The 23,632-nt window shown below is 34.8% G+C and overlaps 3 protein-coding genes and 1 non-coding gene across 4 annotated transcripts; 1 reads left to right on the top strand and 3 right to left on the bottom strand.

Annotated features, from left to right (window-relative positions):
* Positions 1–295: 295 nt before the first annotated feature.
* Positions 296–2,421, bottom strand: LOC108828003 (transcription factor MYC3). The gene has a single exon (XM_018601537.2). It carries the CDS (start codon positions 2,266–2,268, stop codon positions 568–570), a length of 1,701 nt encoding a protein of 566 aa, XP_018457039.1. The 5' UTR covers positions 2,269–2,421; the 3' UTR covers positions 296–567.
* Positions 2,422–9,067: 6,646 nt separating this feature from the next.
* On the bottom strand, positions 9,068–11,706 carry LOC108825329 (uncharacterized). The gene is made up of 4 exons (XM_056995004.1): positions 11,679–11,706; positions 11,445–11,580; positions 10,630–11,156; positions 9,068–10,545 (listed from the first exon to the last, which is right to left on the bottom strand). The coding sequence occupies exons 1-4, from the start codon at positions 11,704–11,706 to the stop codon at positions 9,068–9,070; spliced, it is 2,169 nt and encodes a 722-aa protein (XP_056850984.1).
* On the top strand, positions 11,253–11,359 carry LOC130500616 (small nucleolar RNA R71). Its single transcript, XR_008939233.1, has one exon. It is a non-coding gene; the product is annotated as a small nucleolar RNA R71 (small nucleolar RNA).
* A 2,416-nt stretch (positions 11,707–14,122) lies between the features above and the next one.
* LOC108835702 (glycine-rich cell wall structural protein 1.8-like) lies at positions 14,123–15,413 on the bottom strand. Its single transcript, XM_018608922.2, has one exon. The coding sequence runs from the start codon at positions 15,382–15,384 to the stop codon at positions 14,332–14,334; it is 1,053 nt and encodes a 350-aa protein (XP_018464424.1). The 5' UTR covers positions 15,385–15,413; the 3' UTR covers positions 14,123–14,331.
* Between the last annotated feature and the right edge of the window lie 8,219 nt (positions 15,414–23,632).

Genomic DNA, 23,632 nt, shown 5'->3' on the forward strand with positions numbered 1-23,632 from the left:
CTTACCCACAGCTTTGAACTTTAAACAGTAAATCATTGTGTTTTTTACCCATAGCTTTAAAATAAACAATAAGTCATAGACATGTACAACACAGATGACACATGTTTCCACATGTTTCCACATTTTAGGTACTATAAACAGTTTCTTCATATCTGCTCGAAGAGATGAGGGTACCATCCCTCTCCAAAACCCATTTAAGACCAATTATTTTCCTTTGCTTTTCGTTACGTTACAAATCATCAAGTTGGACCGTTATGGTCAATAATCTAATCTAAAAGTTTTCAGAACATAAAAGTGTACACAAAACCTTCATTCACAGAACCAAATACACTTCAACAGAAATGATCCCACTTATTACTCCATACATATACAAACAAGTACAGTACAAGATTTCTTATATTACTACATCTCTCTGGTCTCCAACTTGGATATCGCTTTAAGATTTATGAAACCCACTAAACTAAGAGCTAAAACAGGTCTGTTTCTCCTAATGAACAACAATGTTAACAACATGAAGTTGGTGGTGCATCAAAGAAACACAAGAGTTGCATCTTGAGCTGAAGCTGTTTAAATGTCTTCTCCAACTTTCAACATCAAAGCAGCCTTGAGCTGATCATGATTGAAAAACTGGCTTCCCATCTTCACAGTAGCTTGTTGAATCATCAAATCATTCACCACAGATAAGCTAGCATGATTCACTTCCAAATCCAACTCCTTGAGCGCTTCCATGAACCTCGCACCAGGATGATTCTTCTTGCCGCATTGTACACGTATCATCACATCCCAACCTATGATCTTCACATCAATCTCCATTTCCACAGAACTCCCCGAATCTCGATTCGATTTTCGCTCTTTCGCCCTCCTCGACCCGCCACCTTCCTTCCCCATCCCATCTAGCTGCTTCTGAGCCTCTTCCTTATCCGCCTCCGCTTGCTGCAGCTTCGTCTTAAGCTCGTTGATGTACGAGATGGCGTCTCCGAGAAGAGAAGCCTTGTCCATTTTCGAAACGTTGGGAACCACAGCTCTCAAAGAGTAGAACCTCTGGTTCAGCTTCTCCCTTCTCTGCCTCTCTGCTTCCACGTGGTTCAACGGCTCTTCTCTTCCGTTAGCCGGTTTCCTCCCGCGTTTCCTCGGTTTCTTCTCCGGTTCGACGATGATCGCCTCCTTAACCACCGACGCCTCGATGTCGGAATGATCAGAGTCCACCGACTTCGCCGCGGACCGAACCACCGTGGTGAAAGAAAGCATCTCTTCGTCTTTCGAAACAACCGGAGATCTCTTCTTGCTGCTCGACGACCCTTGCTTAAAGTTCCCGCTCTGATTCAACCCCGAGCTCGAGAAGTTCAAATCTCCCGCCGCGTTTTCAATCGCCCCCGGCTGCGGCGTTTCCTGAACCACCGGTTCGATTCCGGTTACGTTCGGTTCAGATAGCCACAAAGCCGGATCGTTCTCTCCTTGATCGGGATTGAGATTAAACCCCCAAGAAGAAGCTTCCCCGTTACCGTTACCGTTGAAGAGACCGTTGACTTTATCCATCAGATCTGAGCTCTGACTTATCACTTCCGAAGAACCGAGCTCAACGACGCCGTTTTCCGCAGCGATACACACAATCGTCTGCAGCCCGTAAACCTCCCCTTGCCTCGCCCGCTCGCAACCCGACCCGGTCAACGCGCCCGACCCGGATAACCAAATCACGCGGGAGTTCAAAAAAGACTCCCCGGGGAGCCCGACGCCGTTCACGAAGCTCTGCGTCATCGATACCAAGAAGAACCACTCCGTATCCGTGACCTCCTCGTCGTTGGCCTCGTCGGAGACTCCGGCTCCGCCTCCGCCGGCGATTAACGAGTTAAGCTCCCGGATCACTCTCTTCCGATGCTCCTGCTCCGCCGGATTCGAAGACAAGCTCTGTTTCTTCTTCTTCTCTTTGTCTTCCTCTCCTCTGTAGTACCCATCCCCCCACCCGAGGATCACCGTGTTCTCTCCGGTGGGAGAGTCGAACTCGTGCGAGATCTGCCAGAAGATCGCGTACGTCCATCTCTCCCCCGCGGACTCGATCAGCGTCTGGAGACGTTGCTGGAGAGTGTCTTCGTTGAACTGAGACAGTGTCTGAGGAGGAGGAGGTTGAGTTTGTTGTGACCAGTGATTCGTTCCGATGAAAGCTTCCACGGCGTTATCGTTGTCGGCGGGGGGTGTTGTCTGGTTGAGGAAGTAGTTGCTCATGTGAGGATCAGGTGGAGAGAGAGAGACACGGCTTCGATGATCATCCATCTGAAAACCGCACAGAGGAAGAGAGCTTACGTGTTCTTTTTTTTTTCTGAGGTTCACGGGAGAGATGAAGATCTGGAAAAGAAGATAGAAGAGGAGGAGAAGAGAGATAGAGAACAAAGGAAAGTATGACTTGTTTTTTTTTACATTATCAAGTCATATTCGGATAAATAAATAAAAATATAATGTTGGAATTATATCTTTGTGTAGCCCACTTTTATTGTCTGGGTCCTGACTTGGCCTAGTTTCTGTCTGCTTTTTCATTATTTTCTCACCAGTACTGACATTTTTATTTGTTTAAATCTAGTTGATTAGATACTCTTATCTCTGTTTCTTTTTGAAACTACTATCTCTATTCTCAACAAATGTAATTTTTAAAGATATTATGTATATTACAAATAGAATAATATTTACAAGTTAATATAATATTTAATTTATTATATATTTTCTAAAATTTATCATTTGATGATATTTAATTATTTCAAATATCTTTGATTGTTATTTCTTATAAATATACAACTTATTAATATAACTTACTAATAGTATTTTAAATTTACAAGATTTATTTTTGCGAAACGAAGAATAAATATAAAAATCTATTTTGTAGAAATAGAGAGACTATAAGTATGTTGTACTCAGTTTTTATCCACATTGTAATTTCTTACCGTTTTATTGTGAATTTCATGACCACGATAATATCATTTTTGAACAGTTACACATGAAAACGACAAAACAATTGCACATGATATTCAAGAAAAAAAAAAGAAGAAAAGTATTCAGTGAAAGGACAATATAAATTATTTTAATACATAATATCAAATGGTTGAATCATGATGGCTAAACATCCTCCACTTCACGTGTTGCTCGTGGATGATGTAACTTCCAACAAACTTTAGAAGCACTAATCATAGACTAACAGCATATGATTATAGTTATACGTTATCTCATAATAAACATAATAATTCATTCAAGTAAACTGGCCAAAATCATTGTATCAAGTGAATTCGTTTTAAGAGAATTAGATTCATAAACTCTTTTAATAACTTAGTTTACTCTTATCACACGTTTTTGGATTTCATAAATAAATAGTTTATTGTTTTAAATAAAAAATTGACATAATCTAATGATTTATCTCTTATGATCTAATTTAAGAGAATAATTCCATACATTCAACAAGATAGATCATAATGGACTAAAAATAACAAATATGATACTGGATTGTAATCATAGAGCTAAAATTTTGAATTTACGATTTAAAATCAATAAGATGATATTTAAAGCTATACTAAATCTTACTAAATTCAAAATAATAAAATTACAATAGTTATATTAGAATATACATAAGATTGGACGATTGGCTAGACTTTAACCGTAGATACTTTTTGTAGAGTTTAGTATGTACAACTTTTCATATAGTTATATTTGACGTAAACACAAAATTTTAATGAGAAAAATAATATTTACATTTATAACTTAAAATGATGTTTTGAAATGTGTATCTTACAACTTTTTTTAAATTATTTTCTAAACTGTAATTTAAAAAATTAAATAAAATATAATTGGTAATTTTAATAGCTTAAAAATTAAAGTTAAAGATAATTTTTACAGCTTAACAAATCTCCCCCGGGAGAATTCTCAAGACTGAAAGTTTTGGAGAGCTAGAAGATTTCTGATTATTATTGTTAGAAACATATTTGCCAGACAAAGAAAAACAATTTCAATTACAATTGGAGAGATGTCTGAAAAAAATGTATGTAATTCCCAGACACAACTTTTCACTTGTGTATTGGGGGCCAATTCTGTAATATACAAAGTAAAGAATAATTAAAAGATGAGTTTACAAGGGCCACAAATCCCATTTACTTTCGTATGTATCCGCTATTATATTTGGCTAAGATTTATTCTATTAATTTAGGCTCCCATTTTTATCTACAATACAAGAGTTTATGTTAGACCAATTCTAAATATATGTTTATTTGATATATTACCTTAATCAATCAAAAATTTAATCTATTAAATCAAACATAATATTCTGAAATATATTTTTCTAAATATACTCTTTAGAGTTCAATTTTTTAAAAAATAAACAAAATATTATTGTTTTAGTTATTAAACCTATAAATATGGTTAACATTTTATTTTTATAGATATCCAAAATAATTTTAAAGGAATGAAAAATAACTAAAAGTATGTTAATTTATTCTGCATAATAAACTGTTTAGTAAACATGATAACAAAAGCAAAGTATTTTATTAAGCTCAAATTATTAGCATAGTATATATTTGTCAAAAATGTAAAGTTGAATCTCATATTATAAACATATAAATCCTAACATTTCAATAATATTTTGTTGATTTTGAAAATTAAAAAAAAATATTCCGCATTTTAACATGGGTAATATCCTAGTTACAACTTATAACTATAGTAGTTCGAGTAATTATTGGTTGAGATGTAATAGTGAAAACAATTCTAAAATTTAGTCAGTAGTTTTTCTATTTGGATGTATCAGTTGTATTTCTAAAATTTAAACTAAAAAAAAAATTGGTACAACAATTTTTTTCTACAAATTAAAATATATTGTTTTAAAGTTAAAAGTTTTTATAGCTATTTGTATTTTTTAAGCTGTAGTATTAATAACCAATATAAACTATAGTTGATGATTTTTAAAATTGTAGCTAAGAAATTAAAGCTAAATACAATTTTTTTTTTGGTAAAGGATTACTATTGGCTAAATACAACTTCTACAATTCAATCTAGACATCCCTCATGAATCTCATTTTTTAAAGCGTGAAATCAGTTTTTGTTTAACAAAAATATTTAAAATTTGAGTTTGTGAAAGATAAAATTTCAAAATAAATTGTAAAATCTATCTTAAATGAACCGTACAAAATCATAAGTTTAAAATAAAATAGAATTTGATCAAAAAATAAAATAAAATAGAATACTTTGATAAAAGAGTTAAGTTCATTAAATATTCTGAAAACTGCATTCGTAAAAATATCGACCATCCGCCCATCACACAATCCAAGAATAGATATTCGTTAATTTAAAATATTTGATTTTGTATCAAATTAAAATATATTGATTTAAATATCAATACAAAATTGTTTGTCAAAATTAAATATTTGAACTTTGCATGGCACGACAGTTTAGCATTTTAAAATATTTGACATTAGTTTATTTGAGTAATATATACTATGTTTTATGTGTGTTTGTTAAGTTATAAACTTGGAAGTTCATCTTGTTTGTATTGAGTAACTCATAAACAGTAAACTTGTTTGCTATCTCCTTCAAATATGACCTTTCGATAATCTCTTATCTAAATATGTCGCATCGCCATTAATAAAGCTGGATTTCGATCTCCAAACTTCCATTATTTGTTACTCTTTTGCTCTGTCCTTCACCTAAATAGAGACCATGATCATCCCTCATAATCCAACCTGCTGTTGACATTAAGGCTTTGTTTTGTTTTGTTTTGTTTGGTTCTATGTACAGCTGACGAGAGGCTAGCTATCATTGGTAAACTTTATCGGCCGAAGTGATGCTAGGACTTTTCAAGGGTCCCAATCAAATGTTGTAGTGTAAAAGATTGTCGAACCAATCCTAAGTGATTCTAATGCAAAGGGAATGCAAGTCTATGCTTAATCTAAGCGCAACCAATTGAGTGAAGTGAAGTGAACTAAAACTAGACTAGAAATGCTATAAAAGAGTGAACTTTCTTTCTCAATGTGAAGCAAGTGGACTCATGGGGCTAGGCATTTGATCTTGGGTGATGTAGATCCAATCTAAAGGTGACAAGCTATCAATCAAGCACTTTCCTTATGCCTAGACACGATACTAAACAAGCTCTATCCCTAGATGAATGTTCATTTGCTAAAGCAACTCAAGCATCAAATCCCTTTGGTTGAATGTTACTAAAGCAATCATGGAGAACAAGTCTACTAGCAATCTTAACACCTTTAACAACAAATCTCTTTGGCAAAGTGCATTAAAAGCATTGAAGAGTTGGTTCAGACATTTCATCATACACCTTTCGGGCGAGAAATGCCTAAGGATCTATTTTAGTATGATCAATACCAAAATAGCATTGAGAACCCTCAACAAGCAAAGAAAGAAATAGATTTAACACTAAACACCCTAGATCTTCAATAATCACCCTTAATCACCCTAGCCCATGAATCCTAGATAGATCTACTCACTAATAGACATAATTAACCCAAAAACCAAAGATGATTCAAGGTTAAACATGCTAGTGAACAAGATAATCCAACAAACACAAAGAAAATGAGATGAAAAAGGATCAAAGATCCAAGCTTTCTTCAAAGTTTACAAATGTGTTTTTGAGAGAAAAAGAGTTCCTTCCCTAATTTGGGATTACAAGAGTATTTATATGGTCTTTAGAAACCTAATGGTACCAATAGAAAAGTCTAAAAAACCCCTTAAAAATCATAAAAACGACCAAGTGATAACACGCAGCGGGGTCTCCGTACCCGGGTCACAACCCCGCTCCAGCCGTTTTTCCTCCATTTCTGTGTAAACCCGAGCGGGGTCTTAACCCCGCTCCGTCACCCCGCTCTGGATACACAGCGGGGTCGTAACCCCGCTCCGTCACCCCGCTCCAGGCGTACTGTGTTCGAGTATTGATATGCCTCCAGTAGATTGATCATAACTCCTCCAATACAGCTCCAAATGACTTGAGACCACTTCCATTAGAAAGCTATCTCAATTTCCAATGTTCTCCCAGAAGATGGGCTTCAAAAGATATCTTTAAGGTCTCCATCCATGTTCATCTTTCAACTTTTACACCATAAATGCCTCCAAACACTTCCAAAAACTCCATAGCACACTCCAACACCTAATAAAGACTCATGTATGCAAAATGTAACCTAAAGATGACTAAATCCTCATATATATGATCAAAATGTACAAGAATGAATGGCTAAAACAATGTAAATATGCAAGATATCAACTCCCCCACACTAGTCCTTTACTTGTCCTCAAGTAAACTTTTCAAAAACTCAAGGAGGATAGATATAAAGATGGGAGCTTATAACCAAAAGAAACACTCATAGCACTCAACTTGACATCCTAAAGAAACATAGCAAATATCATGAGCACACTCTCTTATTATACTCTAGCTTCTCTAGGCCTATCAATACTCTTATGCCTCTACACAAGATGCAATACTCATCAACCAACAATTCCTCTTAACCAGCCCTCACATTGATTCACACACACACACACAAGGTGAATTCTCACAAATGGGCACATGATCTCAATCATTTGGCTAAGTGATCAAATGGTCTAATATGGATGAAAAAGAGGGTTCAATGCATCATTTTCAGGTGGCAATCACTCAAGAATCAAGGAGTTTGATCATTATGCAAAATTTATCTAAGACTAGGAGCAATTCATGCATACATGGATCCATCCTCATCATTCTACCCATTCCTAAGTGATTACAAATTCTACACCCCTTTCATTCATCTCATACCCCAAAATAACAAACACTCACATCACTCACCCAATGAACAACTCTCTTTTCTTATGACTTAACCACTAAGGACCTCTTATTCATTTTTCTAAGCTCTAACTCTTTTTATTTTCTCTTCCCCACTATCTTTTTGAATCCTTTTTTTTTCTTTTTTTTTTCTTTTCTTTTCTTTTCTTTTTTTTTTCTTTTTTTTTATATATTTAGGGGGAAGGTCTCAAACAATACAAACTAGAGCTTTCTTTTCTTTCTATTCTAGGTCCTTAGGGCTTTTCTTTCTCATAACACTTTATTGCTCATCTTTCTCACACCCCAAACCCAAGACATTAATCTTTTAAGAAACATACACCCACTCACCATCCTAGAAGCTAGCTCAAATGATGACCCTATGCTAGCAAGAGATGAGAACAAATCCATGTCGCTCCCAATACTCTCAAGATTTTGCACATGACAAACTATCAAATGAGACCTCACTCATACAAATCAATGTAGGCTTCAAAGAATGGTAAGGGTTTTAGGGTAAGGGAGTGCCATTTGGGTTAACAAAGAGTGGTACAATGGAAAAGATAACCCAAATATGTATGAGATCCATGATCAAGTATGCAAATGCCCATATGCAAGAGAGATTAAGTTCATTTAACTCAAGATTCAGGTTGGAGCTGGTTTCAAGAACAATGCCAATATCAAGCAAGCACATGCTTCAAGAAGAGTTTTCAAAACTCGAAGCGTGCAAGGCTTTAAAGAGATGCCTAAGCTATTTGATATGTTTAACCAGAGTGTCAAATTCAGTGCAAACAAGTGTTCTTTACATGGCATTATCAACAGCTGCTCCTTATGCAAGTGAATGCAACATATATGATCTAGACTCAATCCTAAGAATGCAAGTGATGCAACTACATGATTCTTTATGCACTTTTCAAAATTTTAATTTTTATGGTTTTTCTATGGATATATGAATGTACAATGCAATGCATGAGACGCACAATCAACAAAGCAAACATGATCAAATACTTGGTACCTCCCCCACACTTAAATCACACAGTCTCTGTATGAATAAGAGAGAAGAAGATACCGAAAATATGATAAAAGCAATGGCATGTACAAAGAAGGGTTGGAGTGATACCTCAAGTGGAGAGTGAAGTGTGGTAATGGGTGTCTAGAGCTTGAGCTTTGAGCTGGCCTGAAACTTCTGCCACACTTATTGAAAACATAAAGAAATGAAATAGCAAATTTATATACAAGGATAACCATGGGAATTCCTCCCAAGTGAGCTTGTTTTGAGTCACTAGCTTGACTACCTTTTCTCTCATACTAGTGAGAAGTAGGATCCTTCCCACCTTCAAGAGTGATGGTGAGGACCTGAGAGAGGAGCTCTTGGAGCTTGATGGGGTCGTTTTGAAGCTGAGGAGTGATGATGGCCCTTGCACTTGAGAATGGCTTGGACCTGCCTTTGCACTTGATCTTGTACTCAATGGCTCCATCCTTGAGCTTCATTGGGTGGAGAGTGAGAGTGTGAGGAGTCTTATCAAGAGGTGGAGGATGAGGTTCTTTCACTATCTTCCTCATGTCATGAGCAGCTTTTGTGGCTCTACTCACCTCCTCCCTTTTAGCACTTTCCAAGTGCTCAACACACAACTTTTTAGAGGACTCTCCAACAAGATCTTCTTTCTCAGGAACAACCACTTTAGCTTGGGTCTTCTCAATGGATGGTTCTTCACAAGTGATTGTTCCACAATACCCAACATCTATTGGAGATTGGATTGGGTAAGAGACAGTCTTGTTCACATTGAGGAGTGTGACCTTCTTGTTTGGGAAATCAATACATGCTCCAACTGTTGTGAGAAATGGAGTGCCAAGGATCAAAGGAACTCTCTTCTCAGTTGTCATCTTCAGAACAGTGAGGTCTATAGGAATTGTGCATGCTCCAATCTTCAAAGGAAAATCCTTGATGAGGCCAATGGGGGTTGTAGAAGATGAATCCCCAAACATAAGAGAAGATGTGTCTGGCTCCATGCTCTCAATACCAAGACTTTTCACCATTTCCAATGAGATCACATTCACACTTGCACCAGAATCAACCAAAGCATCATTCATAGTGATCTTACCAAGGGAGCAAGACAATGTGAACTTCCCTTGAGACTCTAGCTTAGGGAGAGACTTTGGAGGGACTGGTGGATCAATCTTCAAAATGGAGATGTCCAAAAGCTCGGCCACTTCTGTTTGGTGGTCTAGAATGTCCTTGATGAGCATCATTTGGACATGAGCTTCACGCATACCAGAGATTTCTGGGAGCCTAACCCCAACATCACTAAGATCTTTCCTGAGCTTGGAGATAACCTTCTTCTGAGCTTTGGTGAGGACCCTTTGTGGAAATGGGAGTGGGACCTCATACGGTGGTGGCTCAATCTCAGTGTCGTCTTTCTTCACCTCTTTCAGCTTCTGGTCAGCTCTCCTCTCAACTGGTTTCTCAGCACTAGGCTCAACTCTCAGCAGATTCATTGCTTCAACCTTCCTTTCAGCTTGTACATGAACCCTTTCTATAGCTTTATCCACCATCTGTGCTTCAGCTGTTGCTACAACCAATTGCTCAACTTTCCCAAGCTCAGTCCCAAACACTATCTTCTCAATCTCATCTACCTCTTTTTCATAATCACTCAGCTCAATCTTTGAAGAAGTAGTAGAGATGATAACATTGCAAGACTCCTTGGGATTCTTTTCTGGTTTTCCTGGTAGAGTTCCTTGTTGGCGATTGGAGTTGGAACTCATAGAGGCAAACTGATTCTCCAAAGCTTTGAACTTGTTGTTGAGCTCATTGTAGCTCCCATCAATCTTTGAGTGGATGTTCTTCAACTCATAACCAATTTGCTTCTCACTTCTTGACTGAGCTTCAAGTAGTTGCTTGAACATTGATTCCACACTTGTGTCTTGAGCCTGATGTTGAGAAGAACTTCCTTGGGCTTGAGTAGACTGGTTTCCTTTGTTGGAGAAACCAGGAGGAGGGTTCTGCTGAGGTTGATGGCTTCCTTGCTGGTTGTTCCTAGGTTGGTAACCACCTGGTTGGTTGTTGGAATAAGGTCTTTGCTGGTAGTTGTTATACTGAAAGTTGGGCTCCTTCTTGTACCAAGTACCATTGTTGTTGATGAAGCATAACTCCTCTTGACCTTCTAACCCATCCACTTCATTCACCTTAGGAGGAACCTCTTGACTAGGATCACCAACAAAGCTAACATGTTCCTTCTTGGATTGGTTTAAAAGAACCAAGTCCAACTTGTCTTGCAGAGACTTGATATCTCTCCTTGTCTGCTGGTCATCCCCTCTGTTGGCTCTATCATACTCCTCATTGTAGACTGAATCACTCTTTGCCATGTTCTCCACCAGCTCCTCGGCATCCTGCTCAGTTCTGCCCAAGAAGAAACCATTACTAGCAGTGTCAAGCCTGTTTCTGCAAGATGGGAGAACTCCTCTGTAGAAAGTGCTAAGCAAACTCTCATTGCTGAAACCATGATGAGGACACTGAGCTTGGTAGTCCTTGAATCTCTCCCATGCCTCATTAAAGCTCTCTAGATTCTTCTGCTGGAAACCAGAGATCTCATTCCTTATCTTAGCTGTCCTTGAGGTAGAGAAGAATTTCTCCAAGAAGGCTTCCTTACATCCCTCCCAAGTGGTGATAGTGTCACTTGGGACAGACCTCTCCCACTGATGTGCCTTGTCTCCCAAAGAGAAGGGAAACAGCTTCAGCTTGAATGCATCTTCAGAGACACCATTTGTCTTGGACAAACTACAATACTGATCAAACTTGTACAAGTGATCAATAGGATCTTCAGCTGCCAGGCCATGAAACTTGTTGTGCTCAATGGTGTTGAGTAGTCCTGACTTGATCTCGAAGTTGTTGTTCTCCACAGGTGGTGCCCTGATTCCCAACCTATGACCATGAATGTGAGGGAGATCATAGGTTCCAATGGCGCGAGCTTGGCGCTGTGGGTGTTGTGGTCGAAGGTTGGCAGCTCCTTGACCATTTCCCTCTTGGGCAGCTCCCAAAGGGATCTCTCCATCTTGATTCTGGTTCTGATGGTGAGCCATATCAAAACCCAATCTGTTGAAATGAGCCTGTTGCTCCTCTTCTCTCTTTCTTCTTGTATTCTCTCTTTCCAAAGCCCGGATGTCTGGTACTAGAGGAGTGAGGTTTGTAGTCCCTCTACTTCTCAAGTTCATACACCTGAAATGAAAAAGAAAGAAGAAGCAGAGCCAATATCGCAATAAAATAAAAATGACTTAGTCTCAAGCAAGTGACTAAATCCCAATGTCAAAATCACAATAGAACTTGGCAACGGCGCCAATTTGATGCTAGGACTTTTCAAGGGTCCCAATCAAATGTTGTAGTGTAAAAGATTGTCGAACCAATCCTAAGTGATTCTAATGCAAAGGGAATGCAAGTCTATGCTTAATCTAAGCGCAACCAATTGAGTGAAGTGAAGTGAACTAAAACTAGACTAGAAATGCTATAAAAGAGTGAACTTTCTTTCTCAATGTGAAGCAAGTGGACTCATGGGGCTAGGCATTTGATCTTGGGTGATGTAGATCCAATCTAAAGGTGACAAGCTATCAATCAAGCACTTTCCTTATGCCTAGACACGATACTAAACAAGCTCTATCCCTAGATGAATGTTCATTTGCTAAAGCAACTCAAGCATCAAATCCCTTTGGTTGAATGTTACTAAAGCAATCATGGAGAACAAGTCTACTAGCAATCTTAACACCTTTAACAACAAATCTCTTTGGCAAAGTGCATTAAAAGCATTGAAGAGTTGGTTCAGACATTTCATCATACACCTTTCGGGCGAGAAATGCCTAAGGATCTATTTTAGTATGATCAAGACCAAAATAGCATTGAGAACCCTCAACAAGCAAAGAAAGAAATAGATTTAACACTAAACACCCTAGATCTTCAATAATCACCCTTAATCACCCTAGCCCATGAATCCTAGATAGATCTACTCACTAATAGACATAATTAACCCAAAAACCAAAGATGATTCAAGGTTAAACATGCTAGTGAACAAGATAATCCAACAAACACAAAGAAAATGAGATGAAAAAGGATCAAAGATCCAAGCTTTCTTCAAAGTTTACAAATGTGTTTTTGAGAGAAAAAGAGTTCCTTCCCTAATTTGGGATTACAAGAGTATTTATATGGTCTTTAGAAACCTAATGGTACCAATAGAAAAGTCTAAAAAACCCCTTAAAAATCATAAAAACGACCAAGTGATAACACGCAGCGGGGTCTCCGTACCCGGGTCACAACCCCGCTCCAGCCGTTTTTCCTCCATTTCTGTGTAAACCCGAGCGGGGTCTTAACCCCGCTCCGTCACCCCGCTCTGGATACACAGCGGGGTCGTAACCCCGCTCCGTCACCCCGCTCCAGGCGTACTGTGTTCGAGTATTGATATGCCTCCAGTAGATTGATCATAACTCCTCCAATACAGCTCCAAATGACTTGAGACCACTTCCATTAGAAAGCTATCTCAATTTCCAATGTTCTCCCAGAAGATGGGCTTCAAAAGATATCTTTAAGGTCTCCATCCATGTTCATCTTTCAACCTTTTACACCATAAATGCCTCCAAACACTTCCAAAAACTCCATAGCACACTCCAACACCTAATAAAGACTCATGTATGCAAAATGTAACCTAAAGATGACTAAATCCTCATATATATGATCAAAATGTACAAGAATGAATGGCTAAAACAATGTAAATATGCAAGATATCACGAAGCTAAAGATTCAAAAACCAAATTCCTTTTCGAAACGCCGAGGTACTCTACTATGTGTATTTGATAAGCTTTAGTCTAAAACATGTGGAAGAGATTACTAAGTAAGATAGGAGATAAAATTGAAAGATCATGACGTCTGAAAGTGTGTGCGACTCGTATATACGAACCTTTCAGATTCAACGTCACCATTTGCAAAATAAGAAAAATAAACAAAAACTCGTGGAACAAAGCGCCGTTTAGAAGCATTGTTGCTGCACTTTCTGTTGCAGATCCTAAGGAGAAAGAACATGTTGTTTTACTAGTACGACTGTATGAGCATGCCTCAGTCGCGCTCTTGAATGTTTGCTGCAGCTTTGGGTGTTGAGGTCAAGAAGAAGAGAATCTCTAACATCAGAAGATCGGATCTTCACAGGAATCTCTCTGAACGGCAATCCAGTGAGAGTTTAGGATAAAAACTGGAATCTGTTCAACTTTCTTTAACTTGTTATGAAGAATTAATTGTTTTAGATAAAATGAAAAGTTCATCTTCTGGTCTTTTGTGTTTGTGGTTCTGGTGTATATCACCTTATCAGATTTTGTAAAGGTCCAACCAAAAATCTATAAAACATTACTTTATATAAACTAATGTTTTTAATGATATAATAGTAAGACAATGCAAATATTTAATTATTAGGAAATACAACGTTCAATAATGGATACAAAATGTTTTCAATCAAGGCATTTTAATTTGTATACCCCTGCCTCCACAATCATCTTTTATTTCCAGCCTCTTTCTTTTTTGGTAATATTTTGAGTTGGTTTCTTCATGGGGCATAGCCTCCACCGCCTGAACCACCACCACCACCGTGACCACCTCCACCACCACTTCCATATCCACCTGCTGCACCACCATAACCACCTCCTTCACCACCACCACCACCACTTCCATAACCACCTCCATGTGCTCCACCTCCACCATAAGCTCCTCCTCCACCACTTCCTCCTCCTCCACCACCTCCATACCCTCCGGCTCCTGACCCACCTCCAGCTCCTCCTCCTTCACCGCCTCCATAAGCACCACCACCATAAGACCCTCCACCTGCTGATCCTCCACCGCCTCCGCTGCCACCACCTCCACCGCCAGCATGACCACCAATTACACCACCAGCACCTTCACCACCACCACCACCACTTCCATAACCACTAGCATGATCTCCTCCACCGCCATAAGCAGCTCCACCACCACCGCCACTACCTCCACCGCCACCAGCAGCATGACCACCATAACCACCAGCTTCTCCACCGTAACCACCACCTCCGCCTTCTCCTCCTCCACTAGCATACCCACCGGAAGAAGAAGCTCCACCACCGCCTCCACCATGACCACCACCACCAGCATGACCACCGTATCCACCAGTTGCTCCACCATAACCGCCACCACCTCCTTCTCCACCTCCACTAGCGTATCCACCAGAAGAAGAAGCTCCACCACCGCCTCCACCATGACCACCACCACCAGCATGACCACCGTATCCACCAGTTGCTCCACCATAACCGCCACCACCTCCTTCTCCACCTCCACTAGCGTATCCACCAGAAGAAGAAGCTCCACCACCTCCACCACCGTGGCCACCACCACCACCACCGGCATACCCTTCAGCTCCTCCATATCCACCACCACCACCTTCTCCACTACCGCCCCCATAACCACCACCACTCACTCCTCCATAACCTTCACCACCACCATGTCCTCCTCCTCCACCACCATGGCCAGCTGGTATATCCCCGTACGTTAAGAGATTCCGGCTAGTGGCGTAGCAAATGCCAACGCCGAGTACAAGAAAAAAGACGGTTGAGAGAGCTTTGAGAGAAACCATTGTTTGGAGTTTGATGAAGTAAAATGAAAGGGCTCAGTGAGGTATTTATAGCAATTGGGGTTTGTATCTTAAGCCGCGTTCAGTGTAAAAAGAGTGGTTGATGAAGCACATGCATATGACTTGAAAAGTGTAGATTTACTGTCCCCACCATTACTCCTAATTTTGGTTTCACTCTTTCTTTATTTCTCTAAGTTAATCAACATTCTTAATTATAAGTTATATTATAGCAACTTTAATGATCAAGACGTCTTTCTAAATCGTTAAAAACAAGATTATAGTATTATACTTATAAATTTGAGGTAAAGATGTAATTACGGATCGGCCTTGTTAAGCTAACACGCATGCACTCTCAACCCAAAAGAGACAACTAGGAAGGTTTCCAGCTCTAACATGGACGAAGGAGATGATAATAATTCATTTAATCATCGGCCTCAAGAGATTATAAGCCTGCTGCCTGCAGCTACCATTTATGTTGCCAAAAATGGCAAATCGACATTTTGGTCAAGTCCTTTAGTCACTCCAAACGTAAAAAGTATTAGTATGTATTCCGGTTGGGAGGATATATTTTTCAAAGAGTTAAATTTTATGGTTTGAACATCGTCTTGAGTAAATGTACATGCTCATGAGCTTTGAACTTGTTAACCACAAAAGGGTGCAATTAGAACTTGTATAAATTAGGTCCAATTTTGGCATAAACCATACTCTAGAGTACTTTTTAATCAAACTAAGTACTTTTTATATACCTTTATTAACCATTGGAAATCTTCTCCTAGCAAAATTAATTTGGGTTTGGCCCAAATGATACTTCTAGAGTACTTTTGTATGAATGTGTTAAAATAGAGTGTCACTGATTTACATTGTTAAAATGGATACAAAAATATCTTTAAAATGGATAGAAAGTTAATTGAATATCATGAACAATATACATTATCGTGAAGTATAGTGTTGAGTATTTCAATCTGACTTCTATCTTCCATTCATCAACTAAGAGTTGCCAACCCATATATTCCCAAGCCATATCCTCTTTTCTATAATCTTTTACTTTCACCTAACATTTTCTATATTCTTTTATTTTCACTAAAAACTTAATTATTATGGTCTTGCGTTGTCATATAGTTAACTAAACTCATTGTTGCATAAACGATTTGTCGTTTGATTATTATGAAGACGAACTCATGAACAAGAAACATGTACACACAAACCCTTAATCACATAGTTTCCATAGGCAGTGTAGACTCCAGTAAACACAGATAATACAGTTAGAGGTTATCTATAGAAATATATACAAATTAGTACATATCTTGAATTACGATGTTTAGTATTCCTTTTTATCATATCCTCCACTGATCACCAAATTTTCAAACGACCATTGTGTCTCAAACCAATTTATCTTTTCTTTATACTTCAACTTCTTGCTAAGACAGATACTGCGTTGAGCTATAAAAGCTCTTAGTTTCTCCTAATTAAGCTAATCTCTTACTTCTGTATCTTTTAGTTAATGCCAAGTCTATATTATACACTAATTTGATTTCGTAAATACACGCTTCTTTTGACATGATCACGTAATATATCAATCACCTATAGAAGATGCGTAGGCTTACCACTCCAATATATGTATTTAAAATTTATTAAGAACCTAAATACTTACTGATGAGGTCTCTCTTCTAGAAAGTTGAATTCAAATCATGATTATTTAATGCACGAAAAATTCGGTGCCGAAACATATATGAATAGAAAAAAGGTTTTGGTGAAAAACTACTAACAATCTAAACACTTATTAAAGCGTCTTAGCATTGCCACTAAGAAGAAGACCTATCAAGATTTGAGACTTTGGTGCTGTCCAGCCAATGACCACTTCTCTACCTATTATGTCCTAGAGATAACAATACAATGAAATAAATATATACAAAAACATTTCAGTAAGTGTATACAATACGCGTTGTCGAAAAGAAAACTGTATGCATTACGTACTGTCGAAAATAACGTTCATTTACAAAAATAAGAATAAAGATTCTTGTTAGAATATGATATTATATGATGAAAATTTAAAAGCTAACTAGATTTTGATCCGCGCTTCGAAAGCGCGGATATTATTTTCACTTTTATGAAATATATTATTTTTTGTAATTATTGAATATATTTATCTTAGTAAAACATTTTTATAATAAATTTGACACATAGAGTGTCTCCGGTAAACTATGTATTTCTCTGGTTTTGTTTTATTCTCTCTCCAATCAACATATTTATTTAGCTTGTTGTTAAAATAAATGATTATAGACTTTGATCAAGGAGCGCGGATGCATATTATGAAAAAATATGATGATATTTGTTTTTTATGTAATTATTAGGATTTGGCAAGGAACATAACCGATACCGATCCGAAAATATAGTACCAAACCCGAACATAAATTGATTAAAATATTCAAATTATTCAAAATTTTGTTATTTAAAGAACCGAATCTAATAACCAAAGAATTCGGGTACTTGAATTTATCTAAATAGATTTATATACTTATAGATTTATATACTTATATAAAACATCAAAATGATACTTTTAAATTGGTTTAAAATACCTTAAAAATATTTATAGATAGTCAAAAATAAATATCTGAAATAGTTAAAGTATATTCAAATCACCAAAAATACTTAAAATAATTATTGATTTTGTATTCATAATTTTAAATCAACCCAATTGTTATGTTAAGCTTAGGTTGATTTTAAATCAAACAAAAATTTAGAAACATTCTAATAGGACTGAAATCTTTGACCTCGAAAATCGATCAGAACCAAACCCGTATGGGTACCCGAAAACCCATCCTTAGTCATTATTATACATCGTATATTTTCATCATATAATTAATCATTTTTTGTACGTACCATCATATAAGTAATCATATAATTAATAATATTTTATACGTACCATTATATAGATAATTACATATATTATATTTTTAAAACTTAATATGAAATATAAAAACTATAATTTGAGTTGGTATTTGAAATCGGGCTTTGTATTATATTTTTCTTATATATATTGACAATATTTTTTTTATAATGGACTTAATAACTTAAGCCCATTACTTTTTTTTGCTTAATACTACTATCTTTGTTTCCAAACAAAATTAATTTTTCTTAAAAGACTACAATCCATGTTTCCAAACACTTTAATTTTTTTTAATACTTCTGTCCTTGTATCCAAACATCTCCATTTTGTACTACAACTTTAATAATATAGATTGGATAGTCCCTTGAAATTTAGATTCACTGATGATACAGTAACAAAAGCTACATTTGATAACATTGCAGATCATAAAACAGATATTCGTGATGGAATAATAGTACATGAAAGTTGTTTTACTTTTTCTTTTTTACAATATGGTATGTTAGTATATATTTTTATATCATACCAAGAAAACCATTATTTATAAAAAAGGCTACTATAGTAGAATGGCGTAGTGTACTTACCGTAAAAATTGTGTGATTTGTAACAACCTGCATGATCGCATAATCATATCTACTTTATTAAAACAGAAGTACACATATGGATTAACCCTACAAGTTGCACAATATTTACGTCTAAATGCTACTGAAATTTAAATTAAAATACCTAATTTAATGCTTATTTTTTCCTGTTGAGTTAATGTGTTGTCCTAATATAAATTAAGTTACCTATTTTAATGTTGTCTTTTTCAGTTGAGTTAATGTGTTATCCTAATATAAAATTTAATTTTCTTTTTCTATTAAATCAATTTCGAAATTATTTAAAATTTTATTAATGTTGTCTTTTCAGTTTAATAAATACATTTCCTAATTCTAAATTTACCACATTTAATGATAATAAAAATCGCATATGATATGGTAGGAGATCACTATCTTTTAATATTCGAACCAAAACAATTTTTGTGTTAAGTTTAAGTTTTTGCCATATGTTATTTAAATTTATTTGTTATATAAATTTTTACTTTTATATTTTAAGAATTTTAATTTTTTAAAACAATTCAAATGAGTTATCCGAACCAGAACATGAACCGAAATAATAAATACGAATGAGGCTAAAACCTTTCACCCCAAAAATCTAAAACCCAAAGAGACCTGAATCAAATCCGAATGAATATCCGAACGCCCATCTCTACTACAAGATATAGAAACTGAATCACTTTATTTATTTTCAAAAAATTATTTTCCATTGATTTTCTCATTAGTCTACAGTAATTATGAAAACTAATTGTCAAAATCCAATCTGAAAATTATTGAACACGTAAGCCCATTTATAATGAATTAGCAGTTAGATCAAATATATATTATATTACATTTCATTTTCTTACAAATTATAATCTTAATTTTTATATGTCACAAATTTGTTAAAAGTCTAATAATTATTTACCCTTACAAATTTTATAAGTAACGTATCATGTTTAATAGCATACTAACCATATTGTGTATTTTCATACTTATCATTTAAAAACTTTGTTTGTTATATATCTTACACATACATCTAATCATATAAATGTTAGATTTGTTTAGGTGATCTTCAGTGTCGGTGATACATTTTACGTTAAACGCAAAAATATAAAATTACTTAATTTAATATGATTACATTTACAAATATAACATTTAGTACACCCAAATTAAGATTTAAAATTAAATACCGAGTGTGATTATTTTTAACAAATTTATATTAATATAAATTCCAAATATTTGGAATTCGAAAGCATTATGACTCACACCTATACTATTTTAATTAGGATAACTGAATTTATATAAGAATATTTTATTAAAATTTTAATTTTTGTTATAACTGCAAAAATTAGTTTTCGATATAAATTTATTATCAAATATTACAAATACATCATTTAATAAAAAAAGAAAACTAAAAACAGAAAATAAATACCCGTGCGGTCTTACGGGTCAAGATCTAGTTTACATTAATTACCAATCAAAGTGTTATTTAATCATATAACTTAATAGAATATAATTTCAGATGCAATCCATTATTCAATAGCTTATTCTAAATCATGTGTAATAAAATATTGTGTTATTAGACATGCGATTTCTATATTATGTTTTTAATTAAGACTAGTTACATACTTCACCAGTATGGTGCTATTCAAAGCTAAAATACTTGTAAAATATTCGCATAATATAGTAGCAATTGAATGAATTTCAATGATACTTCATAAGTTAGTAATTATTATAAAGGCAAAATTCAGTGTAAAATACACAACGATTAGGAGCCACGCACTCAAATTCTTATAGATAAATAGACTTCTACTCTATTAAAATAGAGTCCTAAAAATTATCTACCATAGAATGTTTTCATTTAAATTTTGGCATGTTTCAAGTTAGGATGTGACAGAATATATATGTTTCCTGTAATTCAGTTACGCAATATCCATTTTTTAGATTCTTTCCTAATACACTAGCTGACTTATATTAACAGGTCACGTACCAAACATAAAGTTACTTCAGTTTGTCGTGGGGCTAAACCAAAATTTGTCAACATAAATTGTTTTAAACTTTCATTATTTTATTTGTGGTCTACTATTTGACACATTTATTTAAAAAAATCCACTCAAACAAATAAAAAATCATTTGACATGAGGATATGTTATGTTGACTGCTTCTTTTTTCTATAGCATAGTTAGGTTATATGCATTATTACATTTAATGCTAAACTGTACATATTTTATACTAAATTGGATATGTATATATTTCATGTTTGAAAAATATTTAGAAACTATTAGTTTCTAAATTTTGATTTTTATTTGACATAAAAAAATCAAAAATATTTTAGATTATTTAAAAAAGTTGTTAAAAGTTAAAATTTATGACATCTAACAAAAAATATCAGGACTTAAAAATTCATAAATATTTATATGTCTAATGTGAATAACAAAATTAAATTTCAAATCTAAAATATACCAAAAGTAAAACATCAGTAATAAGTTATCGATAAAAAACCGAAAACCTAATTTCTTAATTAAAATTTATACAAAATATATTTTTTTTAAACATTGTCCATTGGTTTTGGAGATTCCGGGTTTTAGTGATTTTTAGAGAGTTTTAGTGGCTTTTTAAACTTTTGTTTTTTTTTTACAAAACCCAAATCGGATTTATATTGGGCCACCGGGTTTACCGGTTCGACCACGGATCCGAATCGGGTTTCAAAACACTGCCTAGACGTTAGCACACATTATATAAATATTCTAATCCATCTACATTCATAATCTATCATATTTTACCGAAGGATACCAATTTCAACAGAATATGGTATGGACTTCAACAAAATATGTAATCAAAAAAATTTTAAATGGACATTGAAATATCTCAGCACCTTATCATTATACCTAGACGCAAAGTTTTTAAACCCGACCCGTACACTGAATAAAATGACTCTCCGGATCACCGGATCATTGGATCGACCGCGGGTGAACCGCAGATTAATATATAAATTAATTTTTATTATATAATAATAATATTAGTTATGAAATATATATATATATATAGAAACTAAAATTAAGTATTTCTTAAATATTTTTATGAAACATAAAATAATAGTTTGGATATGTACATATTTTATGCTAAGTTGGATATGTATATATTTTATGATTACAAAATATTTAGAAACCGTTTAAATTTAGTTTCTAAATTTTGATTTTTATTTGACATAAAAAAGTAAAAAAAAATTTAGATTATTTTAAAAAGTTGTTAAAAGTTAAGATTTATGACATCTAACAAAAAAATATCAGGACGTAAAATTCATAAATATTTATATGTCTAATGTAAATAATAAAATTAAAATTCAAATCTAAAATATATCAAAGGTAAAACATCAGTAATAATTTATGGATAAAAAACCGAAAACCCTAATTTCTTAATTAAAAAGTATACAAAATATTTTTTTTAAAATAAAAAAAATTGTCCATTGGTTTTGGTTCGACCAGTACCAGATTCCGGGTTTTAGTGGTTTTTAGCGAGTTTTAGTGGGTTTTAAATTTTTGGTTTTTTATTACAAAACCCAAATCGGATTTATCTTGGGCCACCGGGTTTACTGGTTCGACTGCGGGTCCGGGTCGGGTTTCAAAACATTGCCTAGACTTTAGGATATTATATAAATAGTCTTTCATATCCTAATACCTTCTACATACAAAAAAAAGTTAAACTGATATGTCTATGGTTACCTCAGACCAGTGTTGTTAAAACCGGACCGGCAAACGAACCGGAATTTTTTTGGGTCATGGGTCAATATGGTTCGACCGGGTTCGATCCGGTTTGATCCGGGTTTGATTAGACTAAACTAAATTTAATGATATTTTGAATATGTATATTCTTAAAAAGATAAAGAATAACCATAATGTTTAGAAAATTTTAAAAAATAACAAACTGAAAATGTAATAAAAGTAATAGAACAATGTAATAGTCCAAATCTAAAATCAATAGAAAAAACACATTTAAATTTTATTCTCCAGGTTTTTGTCACTCCAAATCTTCATCACCTTTACAAAAAATATATACACATTAATTAAAAATTTATACTATGAAATAAAATTAAAAATTATACCATGATTGAGTTCTTCAAATCTAAGTTTTCAATTCTTAAAATCTTCGAAACAAAAACAATACCTTGAGAAGTAGATACCTTGTGAGTTGCAGTCTTGCATAGACGTTAAAGATTCAAGAGAAAAAGATGAGATGGCTTTACCTTATTAATCTGAATCCTATTTTTATTTTAAAAAGGAAATTTTAATTGTTTTATTAATAAATTTTTGGTTTATACAAGAATCAGGGTTTAGCCGGTTCGTTGGGTCGCCGGTTTACGGGTTTTTAATGGTTCGATAGGAATTTTTAACCGGTTCAACTATAGTTGGGTTTTGGCATTAACCCAACCCGCATTTGTGTCCGGTTCGTGGTTGAACATGGTCCGACCGTCGGTTCGATCCGGGATTAATAACACTGCCGCAGACCCAACGATCACTTTACCCAATGATGTCAAACCATAAAATCAAAAGTCAGATATATTATTTTTATAAATCCATAACATTTTGGTCTATATATATATATATATTTCATCTTTTTAACAACAACAATATTTAGGAATTTGTCATGTATAATTTACATTTATAATGTGGAATACTATAAATAAATAACATATAATGATTATTATTAAAAAATATTGAAATATATCAAGCTTTTAAATATTTAATGTACAATTAAAAATCTAAAACTAAAAGAGAAAACATCATGTACT

This window comes from Raphanus sativus, chromosome 9 (assembly GCF_000801105.2).
Source record: "Raphanus sativus cultivar WK10039 chromosome 9, ASM80110v3, whole genome shotgun sequence".
NCBI classification, from domain to species: domain Eukaryota; kingdom Viridiplantae; phylum Streptophyta; class Magnoliopsida; order Brassicales; family Brassicaceae; genus Raphanus; species Raphanus sativus.

What these genes read in the sequence shown, in the direction of transcription:
- LOC108835702 (XM_018608922.2), bottom strand. Translation starts at nt 15,384, where the DNA reads ATGGTTTCTCTCAAAGCTCTCTCAACCGTCTTTTTTCTTGTACTCGGC.
- LOC108828003 (XM_018601537.2), bottom strand. Translation starts at nt 2,268, where the DNA reads ATGGATGATCATCGAAGCCGTGTCTCTCTCTCTCCACCTGATCCTCAC.
- LOC108825329 (XM_056995004.1), bottom strand. Translation starts at nt 11,706, where the DNA reads ATGATCTCCCTCACATTCATGGTCATAG. An exon ending in AAGGCACATCAGTGGGAGAG is followed by an intron (nt 11,157 to 11,444) that starts GTCTGTCCCAAG and finishes CTTCTTGGGCAG; the next exon opens with AACTGAGCAGGATGCCGAGG. An exon ending in ACTTGAAGCTCAGTCAAGAA is followed by an intron (nt 10,546 to 10,629) that starts GTGAGAAGCAAA and finishes ACAAGTTCAAAG; the next exon opens with CTTTGGAGAATCAGTTTGCC.